The sequence below is a fragment of the Dipodomys ordii genome, unplaced genomic scaffold, assembly GCF_000151885.1.
Source record: "Dipodomys ordii isolate 6190 unplaced genomic scaffold, Dord_2.0 Scaffold50, whole genome shotgun sequence".
Classification (NCBI taxonomy): Eukaryota; Metazoa; Chordata; class Mammalia; order Rodentia; family Heteromyidae; genus Dipodomys; species Dipodomys ordii.
The window spans coordinates 2,163,108-2,187,154 of NW_012267266.1; the positions used below are offsets into that span (position 1 = coordinate 2,163,108).

General features: G+C 43.2%; 2 protein-coding genes and 1 pseudogene across 2 annotated transcripts in view; all 3 read right to left on the bottom strand.

Moving 5' to 3' along the window:
- Positions 1–4,441, bottom strand: part of LOC105988677 (protocadherin gamma-B5-like) — a 15,936-nt gene extending 11,495 nt beyond the window's left edge. Inside the window, exon 1 of the mRNA XM_013020346.1 lies at positions 2,003–4,441. Within this exon, the coding sequence (XP_012875800.1) occupies positions 2,003–4,340 (2,338 nt within the window). The 5' untranslated portion in view covers positions 4,341–4,441. The remainder of the gene's footprint in view (positions 1–2,002) is intronic.
- On the bottom strand, positions 4,365–9,486 carry Pcdhga8 (protocadherin gamma subfamily A, 8). Its single transcript, XM_013020281.1, has 2 exons — positions 7,063–9,486; positions 4,365–4,472 (listed from the first exon to the last, which is right to left on the bottom strand). Exons 1-2 carry the CDS (start codon positions 9,484–9,486, stop codon positions 4,365–4,367), a joined length of 2,532 nt encoding a protein of 843 aa, XP_012875735.1.
- A 4,172-nt stretch (positions 9,487–13,658) lies between these two features.
- LOC105988610 lies at positions 13,659–21,536 on the bottom strand (annotated as a pseudogene).
- Between the last annotated feature and the right edge of the window lie 2,511 nt (positions 21,537–24,047).

Sequence of the window (24,047 nt, forward strand, 5' to 3'; positions counted from 1 at the left end):
GCTCTACCACTTGAGCCACAGCGCCACTTCCGGCTTTTTTCTTTTTGCTTATATGGTGCTGAGGAATCGAACCCAGGGCCTCAGACATGCAAGGCAAGCACTCTACCACTGAGCCACCTTCCCAGCCCCCCCATGAGACTCTTATCTCCAATTAACCACTCAAAAACCAAAAGTGATGCTGTGGTAGAGCCCTACCCTTGAGCAAAAGAACTCAGGGACAGCACTCAGGCCCTGAATTCAAGCCTCACAACTGAAAAAGAAAAGCAAAAAACACAATGTGTAAAGAAGCTATTATCAAAAGGAAAACTAACAAAATGATTTATACTATATAATGGCAACTTTGAAGTATGACAGACTGTAGTTTTTGCCTTAAAAATGTAATAACTCAGAATTTTCTTTCCTTCTTACAGGAATGATGGGAAACATCTGGTTACTTAATGTTTAGGGCTCCAAATTCTAAGACAAATCTGGTATCTTTTTACCACTTTTTTTCTTCAAAGACAGTATGTCAGCAATGAAAGCATGAGAAATAGAGACATTTCCTTTTTTCTTTTCTTCTTTTCCTCCACCTTTTTTCTCTATTGGGTACTAAACCTAAGACCAGAAGCATACTGAATAGTGTCCTACCATTGAATTATGCCCTCAACTCCAGTATTTCATTTCCTTTAGGATTTTGCATTCAAAAAAATCTGAGAAAACTTAGGGATTTGGACCTGACCAATTTAGCGAGTCTTTCTCATTCACACAAATAAACACATATAGTTTTTCATACCTTTATAAAGAGGGGATGTCAAAATCATGATTGTATTTAGTATGAATAAGGAAACAGGGACACTGCCAAAAACAAAAGGTCCAGCCAAAGGTCCCTGTTCTATAGCAAAGAAACTGCTGTATTTTCCTTCACTAACTTCAGCAATAGTTTCCAGGGCCTAGAAAATCCTGGTCTGACCCTGTCAAGGCAATTGTAGGTATAGAGTTTGAAATTTAATAATCTCTGAGCTGGGTTTTTGGTTTGGTTTTGTTTGTTTTGGTGCAGATCCTGGGACTTGAACTCAGGGCTTGGGCACTGTCCCTGAGCTCATTTGCTCAAGGCTGGAACTCTACCACTTGAGTCACACCTCCACTTCTGTTTTTTTTTCCCCAGTAGCAGAGATAAAAGTCTCACAGACATTTCCTGCCTGGGTTGGCTTCACATTGTAACGCTCAGATCTCAGCCTCCTAAGTACCTAGAATTACAGGTGAGAGCCACCAGCACCCAGCTATGAGCTACTTTAAAAAGTGAAATTCAATAAATCTAGACCTGTGGATGATCTCATATCCAAATGTCCCTTAGTAGAAAAAGATTCCTCTACCCCTATAAATAATGATTGAATGCCTATCAATTTAAAATTTAATGCTTACTTCCATACCACATATATGTATGTGTATGTGTATGCATATGTGTATCTCTGTGTGTGTGTGTGTGTGTGTGTGTGAGAGAGAGAGAGAGAGAGAATGGTGTTGTGTATTCTCATCCAGTATCTGGGGAGGCTGAGGCAGGAGAATCTTCAGCCTTAGGCTTGGCTATGTTACACAACAGTTTTGAGGCCAGGAACTTATCCAAAAAGAAAAAAAAAAGATATCAATGGGTAAAATCCATTACCTCTGAAAAAGAGAAAAAGTATCTCCGATTCTTTTGCTACTGATAGTAAACACTCTCAGTACTCTACGTTCTGTATGTGCAACCTCATCACTTTCCCTGACATCTTTGATGTCAATAGTCACTAAAGATTCACTCCTCTCTGCGAAGAATAGAAGTACCACTTTAGAGTGAGAATAACTTTTTAAAGACAACTACTCACTATACCTGAAAAGATACACACTGTATTTGCCTGTAAATATAGGTAATTTCATGGATGAGGAGAAGTAGACATTTAAACAGAACTCACCGGTGTTAGAATCTCAGGATGGGAGGTTGGCTCACTGGAATTACAAAGTGGAAACATGGGTCCAGATGGATCACCACAAAGAATGTCTTGTCCTGAACTCAACTGCTCATTGTATTTCAGGAAATTTAATTCTGTCTTCCCCGACTGTGCAACACATAGATTATAGGAATAAGGCAAAGTTCCCTCGCTGTAATTGGGGGCACCTATGGGCCCTGACTTGGAACAGAGACCTGACTGAAAGCAGCCCCAGGCAGCTGGGCTGGAAGAGTTTCGTAGATGGAGGGTGATGGCCAGAATCACAGCAAGAAGAAAGAGTACAGAGATGAAGGCTAAGGCAACCACCAGATAAAACTGTAGTTCTGTCTGAGGGTCCGAGGGCGAAGGGTCATCGCGCAGGTCTGGCAACACTTCTTGCAGGCTATCTGCGAAGATGAGGTGTAGAGTGGCGGTGGCCGAGAGGGGCGGCTGTCCACCATCGCGCACAGCCACCACCAGGCGCTGGCGGGCCGCATCCCTGTCCCCCAGGACGCGAGCGGTGCGGACCTCGCCGGTGCGCAGCCCCAGGCTGAAGAGGCCGGGATCGCTGGCCTGCAGCACGTGGTAGGACAGCCAGGCATTGTGTCCAGAGTCGGCGTCCACCGCCACCACCTTGGTGACCAGGTAACCGGGCTCGGCGGCGCGCGGCACCATGTCGAAGAGCGCCGAGCCGTCGGGCTCCAGCGCGGGGTAGAGCACGCGCGGCACATTGTCGTTGCGGTCGCCCACCAGCACGCGCAGGCTGGCGTTGGCGCGCAGCGGGGGCGAGCCCTGGTCGCGCGCCTGCACAGTGAGCTGGAAGGAGCGCAGCTGCTCGTGGTCGAAGGCGCGCTGGGCGAACACCACCCCGCTGTGCGCGCTCACCGACACGTAGGACGACAGCGCGCCTGGCTCCAGGTCGCTGGCCAGGATGGAGTAGGACACTTGACCGTTGGGTCCCAGGTCTGGGTCGGAGGCGCTGACTTGGGCGATGGAGGCTCCGGGAGGGTTGTTCTCAGCCACGTGGACCACGTAGGAGGCCTGGTGGAAAACCGGAGCGTTGTCATTCACGTCGCCAATGCGTAGAGTGACGTTTTTGCTTGAGGACAGGGACGGCTTGCCCCTGTCCGTGGCAGTGATGGAGATATTGTACTCAGGAGCTACCTCTCGGTCTAAGGTACCATCCGTTACCAACTTATACGAATTTTTGGAAGAAGAGATGATTTTAAAAGGAACTTCACCGTCTAGTTGACAATTAACCTCCCCATTGTCTCCAGAATCTTCGTCACGTATTTTGATCAAAGCAATTATGGTTCCGGGCACTGCGTTTTCCAGAATCATGTCGAGTAGAGAATGGAATGTAATTTCTGGGCTGTTGTCATTTTCATCTTGAAGGTTAATTTCCACTGTACATTGTGCAACGAGTCCTCCACCATCCCGCCCTTCCACCACTACAGAATATTCCTTGATTTCTTCGAAATCCAGGCTCCTTTGAGTTGTAATTTCCCCGCTTTTTGAATTCAGACTAAAAACGTGTTCGGTTCTGAGGAAGGAGTACGTGATTTCCGAATTGAGGCCCTCATCTTGATCCGTGGCTGTCACCCGTAGCACCGTAGTGCCTGGAGGCACATTTTCCGGAAGATTGACTCGGTACAGTCCCTGGCTGAATACAGGGGCATTATCATTGGCATCTGTGACCTGGATCCGGAGCTCAGCAGTCCCGCTCAGGGGTGGCGTGCCACCATCCAAGGCAGTCAGGACTAAACGGTGAGAACTTTGTTGCTCCCGGTCTAAGGTTCTTTGTAATACCAATTCTGGGTATCTATTGCCGTCTTGGTTCTCATTTGCCAGAGAAAAACTAGGGTTAGGAGAGAGTTTATAATTCTGTAGAGTGTTTGAGGCAATATCTGCGTCTTCTGCCTCTTCTAATATAAATCGCGTGCCAGGCTGTGCGGACTCACTTATTACCAGCTCAAAGGAAGTCTGCGTGAATTTTGGCGCGTGGTCATTAATGTCCAAGATCTCCACAGTCACGTGATAAAAGTTCAATGGGTTTTCAGCCACAGCCTCAAATTCCAGAGCGCAAACTGGCCTCTTCCCGCACATCGCCTCCCTGTCTAGCCTGCTGCCGCTCACAAGCAACTCTCCGCTCTCTGCGTTCACCCTGAAGTAAGGCTCCTCCGAACTGATCCTCAGTTTTCGACTCAGTAGGTCCTGGGTACTAAACTTCAGGTCCTTGGCGAGGTTCCCCACTACGGAGCCCGTGGGCATCTCCTCTGGGATGGAGTAGCGGATCGGCTCTGAGAGCGCGGGCCAGAACAAAGACAAAGACAGCAGGAAGGGAAAGAGCACTGGGCGCCTGTCAGCGCGGCTGCTCCTCGCAGCGCCGCTCCCCATCCTTCTTGCTCCCCGGGGGCTTGCTCACCAGCCTGCAGACTCCAGATGACGAATGAGGTCCGTATGGCCGATATTCCGAGGCCGAGCAGACTTTACTTCCAGTTCCAGTCCATGAAAAGATCCTTCTTTCTGCTATGAAGAAGCGGTGTAAAGACTGGCGCTTGCGAGTCAGATCCGGCTGCTTTAGGAAGCCTGGTGCGGCTGCGCGAGAAAAGGGAGCGCGCCAGGCTCTCCACTTTGGCCAACAGCGGCGCCCAGAGTCCACAGCAGGAAACAGCAGCCTCTGTTACTCTAGGTAGGAAATTCTAGTTGTGTCTAATAAACATCAAGCCCTATTTTTATGTTCATATATTTAACAATAAGTTGTAAAGCCCTCTTTTGAGGACCATTTTCCTTCTTTCCAGATTGTTATAAAGACTGAGTTTTTACATAAGCCTACATATGTTGTTACTAAGCCTACATAAGTTGATCCATTCTTTCACCATTCTCCGAATACACATGGCACTCTTCTACAATTTATTGTCCTTTTGAGTAATAGCGTAATGAATAAAACAGTAATCTTGTCCTGAGACACTTCTCTACCGATTCCACAAATTCATGTCCTTTTTGTCTATATGTTGAAGCTGCTTTTATTTTTCTTTCATCCATTCCTATGATTTTACCCAAACATTTCCAGGTAATTAATGCTGTTTTGTATTACATATATTAGAGAGTATGGGTACTGTTAAACTTATTTTATAAGTTTGTGTAATCTTGTACCAAGTTTCAAACATTTCCTCTTTCCAAAAGCATCAACACTGCCTTTATAAAGATAATTTGTCTCTTATGTAGTCAAGATATGGTATGCCCTTCTGTATCTCAAAGTTACTTGGCCTATATCTATGTTTATATTAAATTGATTCTTAATCACTTACCCATCAATACAAAGCCACAAAAGGATATTCCAATAGACTGAATTATTTCTTTATGTACCTACATTATATTGAAGTAATGCCTTTTGAAGTGAATGAAATATGCTCATGGTAAACTTATAATGCTATTTTGTCTAATTTTATACCATTGAATTTCTTTGTGGAGTTGGAGGATCAAACTCAGGGGCTCATACAGGCTAGGCAAGCACTGTTCTTTAAGCCCCTATTTATTAAACCTTTAAAGAATATTTTAGGGATTACAAAGATCTGATATTCCACCAGAAAAATTTCTTATGTTTTATAAAGTTGTAAAGTAATATAGTCTAAGTACTAATAATATAGTCTACTCTGTGCTCCAAGATGCTACAGAAAGTATGAAGTCACCTACCACTCACTATATATGCAACATAGGATGGACTATTTTTTCTTCATTCTTTCTTTTTTGTCAGTCATGGGGCTCGAACTCTGGGGCCTGAGCGCTATCCCTCAGCTCAAGGCTAGCATGTTACCACTTGAGCCACAGTGCCACTTCCAATTTTCTGCTGGTTAATTGGAGATAAGAGTCTCATGGACTTCCCTGCCTGGGCTTGTTTTAGATTATAGTTCTCAAATCATCTCAGACTCTTGAGTAGCTAGGATCACAGGAGTGAGCCATCGGCATCTGGCTGGATGGGCTACCCTTGGGAAATATTCTTTTCCACTATAGAAGAAAAGATTGATCATGTCTTCTATTTTCAACTGATAATCTAATTAGGGGTTACCTTAATTCAAACTCATAGGGCCTGAACTCTGGGGTCTGGGCGCTGTCCCTCAGCTCTTCAGCTCAAGGCTAGTGCTCTACCACTTGGGACACAGTGTCACTTCTGGTTTTTTCTGCTTATGTGGTGCTTAGGAATCAAACCCAGGGCCTCATGCATACAAGGCAAGCACTCTACCACTAAGCTACCTTCCCAGCCCTCAAATGCTTTAAGAAGTAATAATATGTGTAGCAAAGATAGAAAATCATTTTAATGAGATTCATCAACTTGTTTAAAATTGTGTATATGAAATTTAGTATATGTCACTAAAATAATCATCTAAAAGTTTTTAATATTTCATATGGATGGACAACCTAAAAAACCCCATTGGAACTCTAATGAAATATGTTTGCTTTTTTTTTTTAAAGCTACTTTCAAGGGCTTAAAATGACACTTCAGATTTGATTTTGTTGGGATTTTTTTGGGGGGGTAAGGAACAGAAACACTACTCATTCTAGGATTTAAATTTCATATTTCAATTAGTGTAGGTCTCAGGAGGGGGTTATTACCACAGACACACACAACAACCCAGGACCAATCTTACCGCCTACCAAGATCCATCCTTTAAAAGTGCTTATATTTTGAAATATATGAAATAACAAAGATTTGATGGGTACTGGTGCAGAAATAAAACTCGCAAGATGTTTAAAGTAAAATATTTCAAGAGCCTAGTTATAGGTTAAGCATAATCCTTAAATTATGTCATATATTTGATGACTGTTGAGGCAATACAAGAATATGGAAGTCTCAATTCCTTTTTTGCAATTCATTTATACAATAGGAAAGTTATGGGGGGGGTTAAGTAAGTAATTCTTAACTGAATTCGTGACCGGAGGTAAATAGTGGAAGCTTAGAAAAGGTCGAATAATCTCTTGTCCAAGGCTTTTGAAAGCAAATCAGACAATAACCCATGATTGTTAGCATTTGATTTTATACTGTCACTAGCAAAATAAGCAAAATAGTGTGACATGCCTTAAAATTCCTTTGAGAAATAAATCAAAGAACTGAACTCACCGGTGCACAAGCCGCTTCACCTTTACTTTCATGAAAATCTATAGGTGTTACCAAAGAATCAGTTTTCTCACTGCTGTCTTGGCTGATGAGCATGTCTGCATAGTTGGGCTGAGGAAAGATAACGTGGCTTGTCTGGGAGCCTGAAGTAAGGGAGACCTCATGGGAATAGGTCTTCAGAAAAGTTTGTACCCCATCAATGCCCATAAAATGTGAGGGGGGCACACCCACTAGTCCACTTCCAGAAGCCTGGAGTAGGCGAGACTTCTGCCAGCGCTGAAGCCTGAGTGCTAGCAGGGCAATGACAAAGGCTAGGAAAACACAGGATACAATGGCCACTGCCACCACCAGGTGGAGTGTGAGGTCTGAACCACCTGGGACATCCGGGACCCTGATACTGCTCAAGTCAGCCAACACTTCCGGAATGCTGTCAGCCACAGCCACAGTGAGAGTGATGGTGACTGAGAGGGGAGGCTGTCCGTGGTCCTGGACAGCTATCACCAAGCTCTGTTTCAGTGCATCTCTGTCCAGCAGGGCCCTTGCTGTTCGCACCTCTCCCGTGTGCAGGCCCACCACAAAGAGTCCTGGCTCGCTGGCCTTCAGCAGGCGATAGGACAACCAGGCATTTTGCCCTGAGTCTTTATCAACTGCCACCACCTTGGTTACCAGATATCCAGGCTCTGAGGAGCGAGGTGCAAGTTCTACACCAGTGGAGCCATCTGTAGGGAAGGCAGGGTACAAGATCTCAGGTACATTATCATTCTGGTCTAGCACAAACAGGCTCAGTGACACATTGCTGCTAAGTGGGGGGTTTCCGCTGTCACTGGCAATCACCAGTAACTGAAAGTCTTGGATCTGCTCATAGTCAAAAGATTGCAAAGCATACAGAACACCAGTGTCTGAGTTAATAGAGATATAGGAGGACAGAGGCACTCCTTGGATTGTGTCCTCAGTCACGGAATAAGTGACCTGTGCATTTTCCTGACTGTCAGGGTCATGTGCAGTCAATGAGAAGATAGAGGCACCTCTCAAGTTATTTTCTGGGATATAGGCTGAGTAGGAGGAATGAGAGAAGGTAGGAGGGTTGTCATTAGTGTCTGCTACAATCAAGGTAATGTAAGTTTCAGTAGACAGAGGTGGTGTTCCTAGATCAGAGGCTATCACTGTGATATTGTAAGTAGAGACTTTTTCACGGTCCAAATATTTCCATGTCACTAACCTGTAATAATTATCGATTGACTTTTCTAATTTAAAAGACGGATTTTCCTGAATGGAACAGACAACTTGACCATTCTTCCCCGAGTCTCGATCATGCACATTCAAGAAAGCAATTACTGTACCAGGAAGAGAATTTTCCAACACTGGGCTGAACAGAGAGGTAATGGCCACTTCCGGTCTGTTGTCATTGACATCTTCCACCATAATTAGCACTTTGGTTCTACCCAGAAGAGCCCCCACGTCCTCAGCTTGTATTTCCATTTCATATGAAGAACATTCTTCATAATCTAGAGGTTTTGCTACAAAGATTTCCCCAGTATCTTCATCAAGATGGAATAAGGGAGATTGTTTTTCATTAATTTTGCGGAATTTATACACCACTTTTCCATTGGCTCCCTCATCCGGGTCACTAGCTCTAACTGTAAGCAGCAGGGTGCCCGGGGGCACATTCTCAAGGACTTTGACTCGGTACATGGGCTGAGCAAAAACCGGGGCATTGTCGTTTGTATCCAACACTGTCACCTGGATGCGCACTGTGCTGGAGCGGCGAGGGTCGCCGCCATCGGAGGCGGTGAGGACCAGGTGGTGAATGGCCTCTTCCTCTCTGTCCAGGGCTCGCTCCAGCACCAGCTCTGGGTTTAAGGTTCCGTCGTCTCCGGTTTGCACATCCAGAGAGAAGTGGTGGTTGGGGCTGAGCTGGTAGCTCTGCAGGGAGTTCACGCCCACATCCGCGTCAGCAGCTTCTGGGAGTGGATAGCGCGCGCCAGGAGCGGCGATTTCATTAATTTTCACTTCCAGATATTCAACATGGAATTTCGGATTATTGTCGTTAATATCAGTTATTTCTATTTCTATCCCATAAAGCTTTCCCTTATCCTCAACTAGGATGTTAATATTTACAAGACACCGGGGGCTCTGGGCGCAGAGCTCCTCCCGATCGATCCTGTCCGCGGTGACCAGGCTGCCGCTCCGCGGGTTGAGAGAGAAAAGCTGCGTCCTACCTCTGGAGACGATGCGGACTCCGCGCTGCGCCAGCTCCCAGGTCTCCAATCCCAGGTCCTTGGAGATGTTCCCCACGAAGGTGCCTTTGTTGGTCTCTTCTGGCACAGAGTAATGGATCTGTCCTGTCCCCGTCTCCCACAGTGTCCCCAGCAGCATGAACAACAGCATCAGCTTACTGTGTCCTTGGTGATTCTTCCAATCCGCCATTGTTGTTCTCTTACAGAATCCTGTCAGAATCTTCACTGGGCATGTGTATCTTGTTAACCTTTTGGCTGAGGTTCTGGAAAACTGAAGATCTCCAAATGTAGGGACAGAATTTTTCTGCAGCCCAGCACTTGGCTTGTGGGGTCTCTCTTTGTGAGTCCTGAGAATCGGGTAGCCTTTTTGGTGGCTTTTGTTTCACAGTAGGGGAACAGCGGCACTTAGAGTCCTAATCAGTTACTGCACCAAGATACACGTTGCTTAGATTTGAAATATTCTGCTAGATAAATGAGAAAAATACTGATCTTTTAAAAATTACTTTTGTTTTGAATTTATTTAATTAGCCTCTAAGTCCATATTTTAAAAGAAGTTGCCAAGGAGTGTGAGATGTATTGAAGATCTTATAAAAATACAAAGAATGGGCAGATTTTGGGGTTAGCATTATGTTAAATTACTCACCTTTCTGGAATACATTTGCTCCTCTAACCACAAATATGCCAGATTATTTCCCATCATGCCCTGAGACTTTATAGCCATATTATATATTCACACACATATATATATTCAGTAAGAACTACAGTCATTTGAAATTATTTTTAATGCAAAAGAAGATAATTGATTTGAAGTTGCTTTATTTTATTTAAGCTAATTAATCATTATAGTAGTTTTCTATAGTGCTTTCTATAGAGTTGGTGCTTCTACATATGCACAATTTTGGGTGCATACTGAGATGATTTGAAATTAACAGGCTAATGCCTGTAATCTGAGTATCATGGTTTGAAGCCAGCCTGGGCAGAAAAGTCCATGAGACTCTTATCTCCAACTAACTACTCAGAAAAAGGTGGAAGTGGTGCTGTGGCTTAAGTGGTAGAGTGCTAGCCTTGAGCACAAAGAGGCTCAGGGACAGTATCCAAGCCCTGAGTTCAATTTCCGGGACTGGCAAAAAAAGAAAGAAAAGAAAAAAGAAGGAAAAAAAGAAATTAATATTCTGAAACTTTAGTAATAAGATTGCTTTTATAATTAAAGTGAGTTTTTGGTATGCATACTGTGTGTGTGCAAATGCACACCCCTGCACACTACTAGATTTGAACTTAGTACCTCATACCTGCTAGGCAGATATTCTACTACTGGGTCCTGCTCCTCAGGTTTCACCAGAGATTATCTTATTTAAAAAACCACTTTTGTAGTTTAAGATAAAACACTTGAAAAGTATGGATTGATATCAACCAAAAGCAAGTCTCCACCCCAACTTTTTCACCAATGAGAGAAGATTCCATTTTAAAGCAGACTATTTTTTCTTTTTGTTGGTTGTGGGGCCTGAACTCTATGTCTGAGTGCTGTCCCTCAGCTCTTCAGATCAAGGCAAGTGCTCTACCACTTGAGTCACAGCACCACTTCCAGCCTTTTCTGTTTATGTGATGCTGAAAAATTGAACCCAGGGGCCTCAAGCATGCAAGGCAAGCACTCTACCACTGAACCACCTTCCCAGCCCCAAGCAGACTATTTTAAAGGTACACATATATTGTAAGGATCATTTTAGCTCCTTCAATATTTTGATCAGAAGAGCAGCAGAAAGAGCACAACAATAAATGTAGAAAGGTCAAACAATAAATGTCACTACAAAAATCTCTATCAGCAATTTTCAAATTAGCCATTAACCTAAGAAGTTGCTAAAGGATATTTAACTGGTATCTCTCTCTCTCTCTCTGTGTATGTGTGTGTGTGTGTTTTGGTGATTGAATTATGGTCCTCTAGCATTTGAGTCATACCTCAAGTTTTGGCCTTTTGCTAGTTAATTGGAGATAAGAGTCTCGGGAGTATCTTCCCTGGCTGGATTTGAAGTATGATTCTGAGATCTCAATTTCCTGGGTAGCTAGAATTATAGGCATGGGACACTGGTGCTGAGTTTTAACTAATATTTTTAAATAGTTGATACAATACACGGTGTGTACACTTCATATGCAAACCAGACTGGCAATTCTGTCTAAAAATTCAAGAAGATTGCTTTCACCCTATAGGTAGAAGAATGATGATAAGACCTCTAGATTTATTTTAGGGTTGTAAAAAGACAATTAAATTATATATTAGGAGTGTAAGAAAGGTGCTGGAAAACATTGTTTCTTTAATAGAGGAACCTGCTGAATGACCTTCAATAAAGTTTAATCCTGTGCTGGGCACCAGTGGCTCATGCCTGTAATCCTAGCTACACAGGAGGCTGAGATCTGAGGATCACGGTTCAAAGCCAGACCAGGCAGGAATGTCCATGAGACTCATCTCCAATTAACCACTAGAAAACTGGAAGTGGCACTGTGGTTCAAGTGATAGAGCACTAGCCTTGAGCTGAAGAGCTGAGTGACAGTACCCAGGCCCAGAGTTTAAGCCCCATGACAGATTAAAAAAAAAAAGATTAATCCTGAAAATCCTGTGTTATGAGCAAGAAGAATCTGGTTGTTGTTTTTTTTTTAAAGAATCTGTTTTTTTTTTAAAATCTTTTGATGGACCTTGTGTTAGGGAAATGATCATTGCATAAAAAGTTACAAAAAGCCCAGGAAGAAACACAGTTTAAGATATCTCATTAAAGGAACTTTGGGAAAAAAGCAAAGAAACAGAAGATTCAAAAGTAAAGAAAGAAAACAGCAGATTAGTATAGAAACTATACCAGTAAATTAGCAAAAAAATCACTAATTTTAGTTGAACTTCTTTTGCTTTAAAAGCTTATTTACACATCTTTTTAATTTTAATTTTATTGGTTACAGGGCTGAACTCAGGGCCTGGGTGCTGTCCCCAAGCTTTTTTTGCTCAAGGCTAACATGCTACTAGTTTGAGTGGCAGCTCCACCTGTGGTTTTCTGATAGTTAATTGGAGATAAGTGTCTCATGGTCTTTCTTCCTTGGGCTGGCTTTGAACCATAATGCTTAGATCCCAGCCCCCTGAGTAGTTGGGATTACAGGTGTGAGCTACCCTTACCCAACTTACATGTCTATTTTAATTTTTAGACTATGTCCAAGCTGTAAAAGGTATTGGTCAAAGAAAAGTGCTAGGAACAAGAATTTTGTGGTAAAAAAAATCTCTTTAGTTTCTTAGAAGAGCCAATAACAATGTCCAATGTTTCACATTGTAGGTAAAACTACACATTCATTGCTTTGTAAATCTGTAGGGAATACACCTATCAGCCACAGAATTGTTCCTACTATATCCATTTTTGAAGAGTTGTATGAGAGCTGTGTGTGTGTGTGTGTGTGTGTGTGTGTGTGTGTGTGTCCTGCTTGAACTCAGGGCCTGGTTATTGATTGTCAGCTTCTTTGTGAGGCTAGCACTCTACTATTTGAGCCACAGCCCTACATCCAGCTTTTTGTTGGTTATTTGGAGATACAGCCTCACAGAGTTTCTTGTTTGGGGCTAGCTTTGAATGACAACCCTCAGATCTCAGCCTCCTGAGTAGCTAGGATTACAGGCTAGTACTTTACCATTTGAGTCACAGCTCCACATTCAGCTTTTGGTGGTTAGAGATAAATGTTGTGGACTTTTCTGCCTGGGCTAGCTTTGAATTGAGATCCTCAGATCTTAGCCTTTTTTTGGGGGGGAGTCCGGTCGTGGGGCCTGAACTCTGGGCCTGGGCACTGTCCCTCAGCTCTTCAGCTCAAGGCTAGCTTTCTACCACTTGAGCCACAGCGCACTTCTGGCTTTTTTCTTTTTGCTTATGTGGTGCTGAGGAATCGAACCCAGGGCTTCAGGCATGCAAGGCAAGCGCTCTACCACTGAGCCACCTTCCCAGCCCCAATCTTAGCCTTTTGAGTAGCTAGGACTACAGACATGAGCCACCAGCATCCCATCCATGTATGAGAACTTTTTAACTGACTACAACTTTTTGGCAGGTGTTGCATGAGGGCCTCTGGTATGATATCTGAAAGTGTCTATTTTCCTCTGAGTATGGAGAACTGTATAGGAAAAGAAAAAGAAGGTATGCTTTAAAGAAAACACCCCTGATGGGAAGTTGGCTCACTGGAATTACAAAGTGGAAACAAGGCCCCAGATGAATCACGAAAATATTTGTCCCGAACTCAGTTGCTCATTACATTTTAGAAAATTAAACTGTTTTCCCTGACTGTGCAACTCACAGATTATAATTAGGGGAAACCATGGATCCAGGCTCGGAACAGGGACCAGGCTCAAAGAACCTAAGACTTTGTGCTGGAGTAGTATCTTAGGCTTAGAGCAATTGCCAGAGTTACTGCATGGAGAATAGCATGGAGATCAAAACCAAGGTGGCAATCAGGTAAACTTGAAGTTCAGCTTGAGGGTGGGTGGGCACAGAGTGGTCACGGAAGTCTGGTAATACCTCCTGTAGGCTATTAGCAAAGACCAGGTGCAGGGTGACAGTGGCTGAGAGGTCAGGCCATCCACCATCATGTACAGTGACCACTAGAAGCTTACTATTCGCACCATTGTCATCCAAGTTTCGACAGTTCAGACCTCGTTGGTGCAAAACACTAGGCTGAAGAGGCTGGAATTGCTGGCCAGAGTCGATGTCCACCGCCATCATCTTGGTGACCAGGTAACCGGGCTTGGTGGTACGCAGGACCATATTGAAGAGCACCAAGCCATCAGGCTCCAGCGTGGGATAGAGCACACGCTGAGTAGAGCAGCTATGGTCGCCCACCAGTACGTGCAGGCTGACGTTGGCATGGAGCACGGTTGAGCCCTGGTCATGTGCCTGCACAGTGAGCTGGAAGAAGCGTAGCTGCTCATGGTTGAAGGTGTGCTGGGTGAACACCACCCTGTTCTGTGAGCTCACAGATATGTAAGATGACAGAATTCTGGATCCCAAGTTGCTGGCTATGATGGAATAAGAGACTTGACCATTGGGACTCACATCAAGGTTAGAGGCTCTGACTTGAGGAAGATGTAGGCTACAGATGGGTTGTTCTCAGCCACATGGATCATGTAGGAGGCCCGTCTGAAAACTGGAGCATTGTCGTTTGCATTACCAATGCATAAGGTGGCATGTAAAGTAGAGGAGAGGGGTGGCTTACCCTGTCTGTAGCTGTGATGGTAATGCTGGACTCTGGTTCTGTTCATGGTCTAGAATCCCATCTGTCACTCTCTCTCTCTCTGCATATATATATATATATATATATATATATATATATCTTGAGTAAGAGATTATTTTACATGGATCATCACCATTGTGTCCAGAATCCTTGTCACAGATTTTAACCGAAGCAATATGTGTTTCAAGATCAGAATCCTCCAAGACTAGGTCTGGTAGAGATTGGAAGATCACTTCTGAGACATTGTTATTTTCCTCTAAGATTTCTTTTTTTGTGTGTACATTTTTATTGTAAAAATGTTGTATAGAAGGGTTATAGTTATATGAGCAAGGTAATGAGTAGATTTCCTATGGAGCACTGTTGCCTCCTCCTTTGTTTTTCCCCTACCCCTCTAAGATTTCTATCTCTACTGTATATTGTATAATCATTCTTCCACCACCTCTTGCTTCCAAAACCAGAGAATACTTTTTAACGCCTTCAAAATTGAATGTATTTGGAGTATCAATTTCTCCAGTGCTAGAATTCAGGTCAAATTGGGTGATTTTCACCTATGCTGAAAGAGAAATGATCTCTTAGTTTATGCCCTCATCCTGATCAGTGCAGGCACCTGAACCCAGTGGTTTCCCTGCGCATGCTTTCCTGAAATCTCACTCTGTATATGTCTTGGCTGAAAGGTTGCAGGGTTATCATTGGCACCAGTGACTAGAATCTGTATTTGTGCAGTGCTGCTGAGTGGTGGAGTCCCCAGATCCAAAACAGTCAAGGTCAAGTGGTAGTTACTCTACTTTTCCCAGTTGAAAGGTGTCTTCAATACCATTTCAGGGTATTTGCTGTCATCAGATTGCTTTGTTTACAAACGAGAAATGATCGTTGGGACTGAGCTGGTAATTCTGAAGTGAGTTGGTTCCAATATCTGCATGATGGGCTGGTCCTAAGATAAAGGGTGCCCCGGGCTTTGTGGACTCACTTATTTACAGTTCAAAGGAAACCTATGTGAATTTTGGCGTGTGGTCATTAATGTCCAAGATCTCTACAATTACGTGATGAAAGTTCAATGGGTTTTCAGCCACAGCCTCAAATTCCAGAGCCCAAACTGGCCTCTTCCCATACATCGCCTCCCTGTCTAGCCTGCTGCTGCTCACCAGCAACTCTCCACTTTCTGTGTTCACCCTGAAGTAAGGCTCCTCTGAACTGATCCGCAGTTTTCGACTCGGTTGGTCCTAGGTACTGAACTTCGGGTTCTTGGTGAGGTTCTCACTATGGACATCTCCTTGGGATGGCATAGCAGATCTGCTCTGAGAGTGTGGTCCAGAACAAAGACAAAGACAGCAAGAAGGAAAAGAGCACTGGGCATGTTCTCCATCCTTCTTGGTCCCAGTATCTTACTCCTCAGCCTGCAGACTCCAGATTAGGAAAGAGGTCTGTATAGCCGTTATTCCAAGGTCCAAGCAGACTTTACTTCCGGTTCCAGTCCGTGAAAAGATCTTTTGCTATGGAGAAGACCTGTGAAGATTGGCCTGGTGCGGCTGCGCGAGAAGAGGGGGAGCACCAAGCTCTCCACTTTAGCCAACAGCGGCGCCCAGAGTCCACACTTGGCAATTGCCCCTTCTGCTATTTCAGCTTAATCACTAGGGTAATTATAGCTGCCTATACAAACTAAGTTGTCGCATCTATATACTTAATAGCATTTAAAATCGTAGACTTAGAACTTCGTATACAATTTTCTGTATTTTTCGGGAAATTACGTAAATACGTGTTCGTTGACATTGTCATGTCCCAATCTTAAAATACATAGCAGTGATACAAAAATGACTGCAGCACAGACTTGGACTAAACCATCACTTTTGCCCTGCCCCACCCCAAAGCATCAACAATGCTGAAATGTATTTTAAAACAGGTACAAATTATACTTATCAAAAAATATTTTCAAGTAGTTTCAGTGATTTTTTGCAGCAATAATTATCTGATTCTCATTTCCTTATCTTTCTTTCCTTCTTAATTTCTGTTTTTGGGGGTTGGGTAGGTTATGAGGCTTGAATTCAGGGCTTAGATGTTTTCCCTGAGGCTCTTTGTGCGCAAGGCTAGTACTCTACCACTTGGGCCACAGCACCACTTCTGGTTTTTGAGAGGTTAATTGGAGGTAAGAATCTCATGGGAACTTTTCTGCCCAGGCTGGCTTTGAACCGTAATCCTCAGATCTCAGCCTCCTGAGTAACTATGATTACACATGTAAGCCGTAAAGATATTATGTAGCCTGAAGTTAGTCCATCCTTTCCCCGTTACACAGTCATTCCCGCTGGTTACAAAATGTAAGACCAATCTTCAGAGTTACTAGGAAATAGTATTATGACTTACAGCATAAAGTCACTGAGGTCTATTGAACTTCAGCACCAATCTTTATGTCTGAACTTGTTTTATGTCCCATTATGACTTCTGTATTGAAAATAAAGACCCCAAAATGTATGCATGTGGCTTCAGTTTAAAATCATTTTAAAGCACTTTGGTAAAAAAAATGGCATATCTTTTTACATAGATGAAAATTATATTTATGTCAGAGAAATTTTCCTCATAAAATGTTAGTAATACTGTGATCTCCCTAAGTGATTGTACATGTGAACACTGCAGAATGAATGATCTGTACTGCAGAATGAATGATCGTACATGTGAACACTGCAGAATGAATGATCTGTACTGCAGAATGAATGATCGTACATGTGAACACTGCAGAATGAATGATTTGTACTGTTGTCCTACTGTGCAGTTCCTTATATGCAAAATATAACCAAACAATACACATTAGGAAAATTGGCCTCATAATTAACACTCAGTTCCATGAATCAAAATTACCTTGAAATCTATTTTTACAGATGAAAATCTTCTGAGGTGTTCAGTGCAAGTTTACTATAATACAATGTGGAAGTAGTTAATCCTCAAACAGTTATTTGTAACTGAATTTTTCAGCAGACCCAATGAGTAAAATTGACTCATTTCCCTGGGTTTGAGTGCATAAGATGGTTCTTTCATATAGAAGCTTTTCAATATGCTGCTTTCAGAGCCCACAGATGCCGCATGGATGTACCTTTAAAATAGCATATTGGAGTTCTGTGTTAAGGTGTCATAATACTGTCATAATACTTGAAATGACTTGTTATATTTCTTGGTGCTTGTTCTGGGCCTTGAAATCAGGGCCTGGATACTATCCCTGAGCTTTTAGCAAAGGCGAGCAGTCTATCACTGAGCCACAGCTCCAGTTTTGGCTTTTTAGTGATTAGAGATATGAGTCTAACAGACTTTCCTGCCTAGGTGGCTTTCAATGGTGATCCTCAGATTTCAAACTCTTGAGTAGCTAGGATGACTGTTGGATTTTTGAGATAGGATCTCACTGTGTAGTTATAGTTGGATTCAAAACTCTTAACCCATGTGCCTCAGCTTCCTTGGTGATGAGGTCACAGGTGTGGGCCACAGCATCTGACTTGAAATGACATTTTATTTGACGTACATTATTTATTTTGGCCTGTGACCATTAGTATAGCGATGCTTTGTCTATTGTTAACATAGAGCTTAGTGGAGCTCAACATATTTCATTCTGGAGCTATCAATCTAATCTTCTAGAAGAGTCCCAACATTAATAGATATTTTTTCTATAAATTATGAATAAAAATCACAGTTTTGAGGGCTACCAACCTGGCACAAAAAAGTAGAAGCAAAGTACAGATAATAAAGCTTCAGGCTGAACAATCATTTAGAACCTTTCATAAATGTGAGCCCTAAAGAGATTCCAGAAAACGCAGCTAATGTGTATTTTATTCTTGTTAACCCAGCACAGTGAAAACCTCATTATATTTTCATTTAGAAAATGCATGAGAGGGCTGGGAAGGTGGCTCAGTGGTAGAGCGCTTGCCTTGCATGCTCGAGGCCCTGGGTTCGATTCCTCAGCACCACATAAGCAAAAAGAAAAAAGCCGGAAGTGGCACTGTGGCTCAAGTGGTAGAGTGCTAGCCTTGAGCTAAAGAGCTGAGGGACAGCGCCCAAGCCCAGAGTTCAGGCCCCATGACCGGACCCCCCCCAAAAAAAAGAAAAAAAGAAAAGAAAATGCATGAGATAAGGTACCCATGTGAAAGCAGGAGAAAGATACAAACAGGTGGCAACCTACTAATTTAAAATCTTCCCAGCCAGGCACAGTGGCTCATGCCTGTAATCCTGGCTACCTAGGAGACTCAGATAGGATCATGATTCAAAGCCAGCTCAGACAGGAACATCCATGAAACTCTTTTCTCCAATTAACCACCAAAAAAGCCATAAGTGGAGTTGTGGGTAAGTAGTAAGAGCTAGCCTTGCGCTAAAAAAGGATAGCACCCAGGCACTGAGTTCAATCCCCAGCACTGGCACACATACAAAAATCTTGACCGTAGATTTTACTAATGAGATGATACCATGACCTATGTTAAAGTAGAACCACTGAAATAAAACAGCAATTTAAAAATCCTTATCTTCAAAATTCTTGCTTTGAAAAATGAGACTTTTCAAACAAAAGAGAGTTATTGTGAGAAAACAAGATAATGGAAGAACCAAACTTACCTGAATACTTGGGGCTTCACCTTTGCCCTCAGGAAAATCTATGGGTGTTAACAAAGAATCATTTTTCTCACAGCTGTCTTGGCTGATGAGTGTATCCACATAGTTGGGTTGGGGGAAGATGATATGGCTCCTCCCAGAGTCAGCAGTGAGGGAAATCTCATGGGAGTAGGTTTGCAGGAAAGCCTGAACCCCATCTACACCTACAAAGTGTGAGGCAGGGACATTGTCCAAACCACCACTTGCAACCTGCAGCAGGCGTGACTTGTGCCAGCGCCGCCGAAGTCTGAGAGCCATCAACACAATGACAAAGGCAAGGAAAACACAGGAGACAGTAGCCACTGCCACTACCAGGTAGAGAGTGAGGTCTGAATTATCAGGGTCTTCTGGTGTACTGATACTGCCCAGGTCTGCCAGGACTTCAGGGATGCTGTCAGCTACAGCCACAGTGAGTGTGACAGTGGCTGAGAGAGGGGGCTGGCCATGGTCCTGCACAGACACCACCAGGCTCTGCTTGAGCACATCTCTGTCCACAAGGGCCCTTGCTGTGCGCACCTCACCTGTGTGCAGCCCCACCATGAAGAGCCCAGGTTCACTGGCCTTGAGCAGGCGGTAGGACAGCCAGGCATTCTGTCCTGAGTCTTTGTCTACAGCCACCACCTTGGTCACCAGATAACCAGGCTCTGCAGAGCGGGGAGCCAGCTCCACACCAGTAGAACCATCATTTGGGGGAGCAGGGTACAGGATCTCAGGAGCATTGTCATTCTGGTCCAGAATGAACAGGTTTAGTGATGCGTTGCTGCTGAGAGGTGGGTCCCCACTGTCCTGTGCAGTCACTCTCAGTTGTAGGTTCCGAAACTGCTCATAGTCAAAAGACTGAAGTGCGTATAGAACACCAGTGTCAGAGTTGATGGAGACATAGGAGGCCAGAGGTGCCCCTTGGATGGTGTCCTCATTCAAGGAATAAATGACCTGGGCGTTCTTGTCACTGTCGGGGTCACGAGCATTCACTTTGAAGATGGAGGCTCCTCTAGGGTTATTCTCTGGGATGTAGATAGAGTAAGAAGAGTGAGGGAAGGTGGGTGGGTTGTCATTGGTGTCTGTCACATGTACAGATATGTGTGCTTCGGTAGACAGAGAAGGAGAACCCCCGTCTATGGCTTTCACTGTGATATTGTACACAGAGAGAGTTTCCCGATCCAGGATTTTTGCTGTGACCAATCTGTAATAATTATCTATTGATTTTTCTAACTTAAAAGGTAGACTTTCTGGAAGAGTGCAGCTTACCTCACCATTCTTCCCAGAATCCCTGTCTTGGAGGTAGAAAAGAGCAATTACTGTCCCAGGAGGTTTGTCTTCAGGGATTGAACTGCTTACTGATGTTACAGTCACTTCTGGAGCATTGTCATTCACATCTAAAATTGTGATAAGTACTTTGGCCTTTGTCAGACTACCCGGGCCATCCTGAGCCTGAACTTCCATTTCATAGAAGTGGGATTCTTCGTAATCCAGGATTTGTAAAGTTGACAATTCTCCTGAAATCGAGTTCAGGTGGAATATTTGTAGAAGTTTTGGAGTTATCTTCCGGAAAGAGTATGTCACTTCTCCATTGAATCCCTCATCTGGGTCCACTGCATTCACTGTAAGAAGCGTGGTGCCCACTGGTACGTTCTCAGGGACAGTCACTTGGTACTGGGGCAGAGAGAAGATGGGTGTGTGATCATTCACATCCACCACTGTGACCTGGATGCTGGCAGTGCCAGATAAGGGTGGGTCCCCTCCATCATAGGCTGTGAGGACCAGGTGGTGAATCATCTCTTCTTCCCGGTCCAGTACTTGCTCCAGCACAAGTTCTGGGTATTTAGTTCCATCGTCCCCACTTTGCACAGCCAGGGAGAAGTGACGATTGGGACTCAGATGGTACCCCTGGATCGCGTTCCTGCCCACATCTGCGTCTCCAGCTTCATTTAGGGAAAACCGCATGCCAGGAGTTGTATTCTCCATTACTTTTACATTTATTTCTTTTGTTAAGAATCTAGGACTGTTGTCATTAACATCCATTATTTCCACTTCTATAGGGTAAAGATTCATTTTATCTTCCATTAAAACATTAAAGTTCACCAGACACCGCGCGCTCTGGGCGCAGAGCTCCTCGCGGTCGATCCTGCCCGCGGTGACCAAACTGCCGCTTCGCGGGTTCAGAGAGAAAAGCTGCGTCCTACCTTTGGAGACGATGCGGACTCTGCGCTCCGCCAGCTCCCGGGGTTCCAGTCCCAAGTCCTTGGCAATATTACCAACAAAGGACCCTCTATCTGTCTCCTCAGGCACAGAGTAGAGAATTTTTCCTGCCCAGGATTCCCTGCAGGTCCCCAGAAGGATGGAGAGCAGTACAAACGCTCCGTAGTCTCTGGCCCGCTGCGGTGTCGCCATTGTCCTGCAGATCTTGACTTTAGACTAGTTGAGGTCTCCTATTGTGCGTGAATTGGCGTGGACCCCACTCCCCTAACTGGGATGAGACGCCAGGAATCCAGCAGCACCAGAGGCTTGAGTTTGATGCAGCTCGGAAGAGGGCTTGTCTAGTCTGTCCTTTCTTTGTGCTGCAGAACTCGGTGGTTGTCACATCTTTTTCCCCGGGTTGGTGAACAGCGGCGCTCAGAGTCCTAACTAAGTTACTGCACCATGTCGAAGCAAAACAAACTGATTTTACAGAACATTGTTTTACCCTTCAAAATTCATATATTTCAAAATTCATAAATTGCATATATATCTAGGACATGCTTAAAACACAATTTAAGACAACTGGATCAATGTAATATTTGAAAATCCTGATAAGTTTTTAAAAAATAGTTGATTTGCAACTTTTTAGTTAATGTCTTAGGCGCGGAGTCACACTTTCTTGCCCATGAAGAAAAGCCAACCATTGTAGTTGAAAAAAAAGTAAACGTTACTTAAATATATGTCTACTCCATGTATAAAATACTTGTATAAAATACATCGAGTAAATTGCTTCATTATTTCTAATATTCAAGTTTTCTAAGTTATTCCACAATATAAAATTATTAATGATGATGTTATTATGATGGTCCTGGGGATTGAACTCAGGGCCTGGGCATTGTCCCTGAACTTCATTTTGCTTAGGGCTAGTGCTCTACTACTTGAGCCACAGCTCTATTTCCCAGCTTTTATGGTTGTTAATTGGAGATAAGTCTTATGGACTTCCTTACCCTGGCTGGCTTTGAACTATAATCCTCATATCTCAGCCTCCTGAGTAGCTAGGATTTCAGGCATGAGCCATCGTTGCTCAGCTCACAATATAAAATTATTGAGGATATCTACTAGACAGACAGGCAACACAAGTTTAATAAACATAACATAACTATATCTCATTGAAATTATTTCACAATTTTAAAGACAGAATTCTATTAAGTTACTGGGAAGAATTCGAACCTTCATTTGCTCCCTTGAAAATGGAAGGTGTATTTGGTTTCCCAGACATTGAGTTAGTTATATTCATTATTTTCCTTGTGAAACATTTTTTTTTATTCAAGAACTGCTTTTCAGGAGTTCAGCTTAGGTTTTATTCTTTGGTAAAGATGTACTTTGTTTTCCACAACAATTCTGTAATTTTATTCTTTTTCTTTTAACCACTGCCACTTCAACAGAAGTTTGATTGGAAATGGATGGTTTACACAGATGATAAAACAGCTCAGTTAAGTTGGTAGATTTTTTTTCCCCTGATATTTCAAAATTCAATATATGGTGGGTAGGGCAGGCAATTCTGTGATCACCAGGATATTTAACCATGATTAAATGACTGTTGTGAGAATATATATTTTTTTGGTGCTAGTAGTTGAGCTTGAACTCAGGGGCCTGGGTACTATTTCTTAGCTTTTTTGTTCAAGGATGGCATTCAACGACTTGGGTTACAGCTCCACTTCTGGATTTTTGCTGGTGGTTAATTGGAGGTAAAAGTTTCACTGATTTTCCTGCCCAGGCTGGCTTCAAACCACAATTCCCAGATCTCAGCCTCCCGAGTAGCAAGGATTTTAAGTGTGAGCCACCTGCACCTGGCTTTCTCTGTCAATGAATACTTTTAGCCATATGCATTCAGAAACCTGGAATAAATCATTCCCTAACAAATTCAGAAATAAAAATACCATCATAGTGTCATAAGAAAACATGTCCTAGTCTTGTTCTATTTTAAACCACCAACCATCTGGGCCTGGAGGGGAAGGCCTATAGTCCCAGCACTTGGAATTACAAGTAGTAGGATCATAAACTTGAGGACAGCCTATGGTACATAATAAGACTCTATCTCAAAAAACAAAAGAAGCAAACAAAAATCTCAATTTTTTCAGTGATAGGATTTGAACCAGTGTTTCAAGCAAAGTAAGCAAACCCATTGTTATTTATTTATCTATTTTTAAACCCAGGGCCTTGAGTATGTTTGGAAAGTATAGTGCTACTGAGCCACACCCTCAAATTCTCAAGTTATCTTTACAAATACAGCTTACAAAGGAATTTTTCTTACGTTTTCAATAAATATCCTAAATTATGTTTTTCTTACATGTGCATATAAATTTAAGTTCTTAAGAAGCCAGTGCAGTCTATTATCAGATAGCATAACCTAACTCAACACCAAAAAATAGTATCTTGGCTACAATGTAGTCTAATAACTCATTAAATTTAGAATTTCCTACACTTTCTAAGTTCCATGACCATTATTTTCTTTCTCCTCCTCACTTCTCTTCCTCCTTTTTTTTTTTTTTTTGAGTCAGGGACTGGCTATGCAGCTGAAGTTGTCCTTAAACAACCCTTCTGCCTATACCTCCTGAGTGTTGGGGTTATAGGAATGAATCACAATGCCCAGTCTTTTATATTTCCTTTTCTTCCTCCCTCCTCTTTTTTTGGGGGGGGGAGGGGTCCGGTCATGGGCCCTGA

Bases quoted from the DNA above. Each gene is read 5' to 3' on its own strand.
- Pcdhga8 (XM_013020281.1), bottom strand. From the start codon at position 9,486: ATGGCGGATTGGAAGAATCACCAAGGACACAGTAAGCTGATGCTGTTG. The intron at 4,473-7,062 runs GTGAGTTCAGTT...GCTTCTTCATAG, and splicing joins GTGAAGCGGCTTGTGCACCG to CAGAAAGAAGGATCTTTTCA.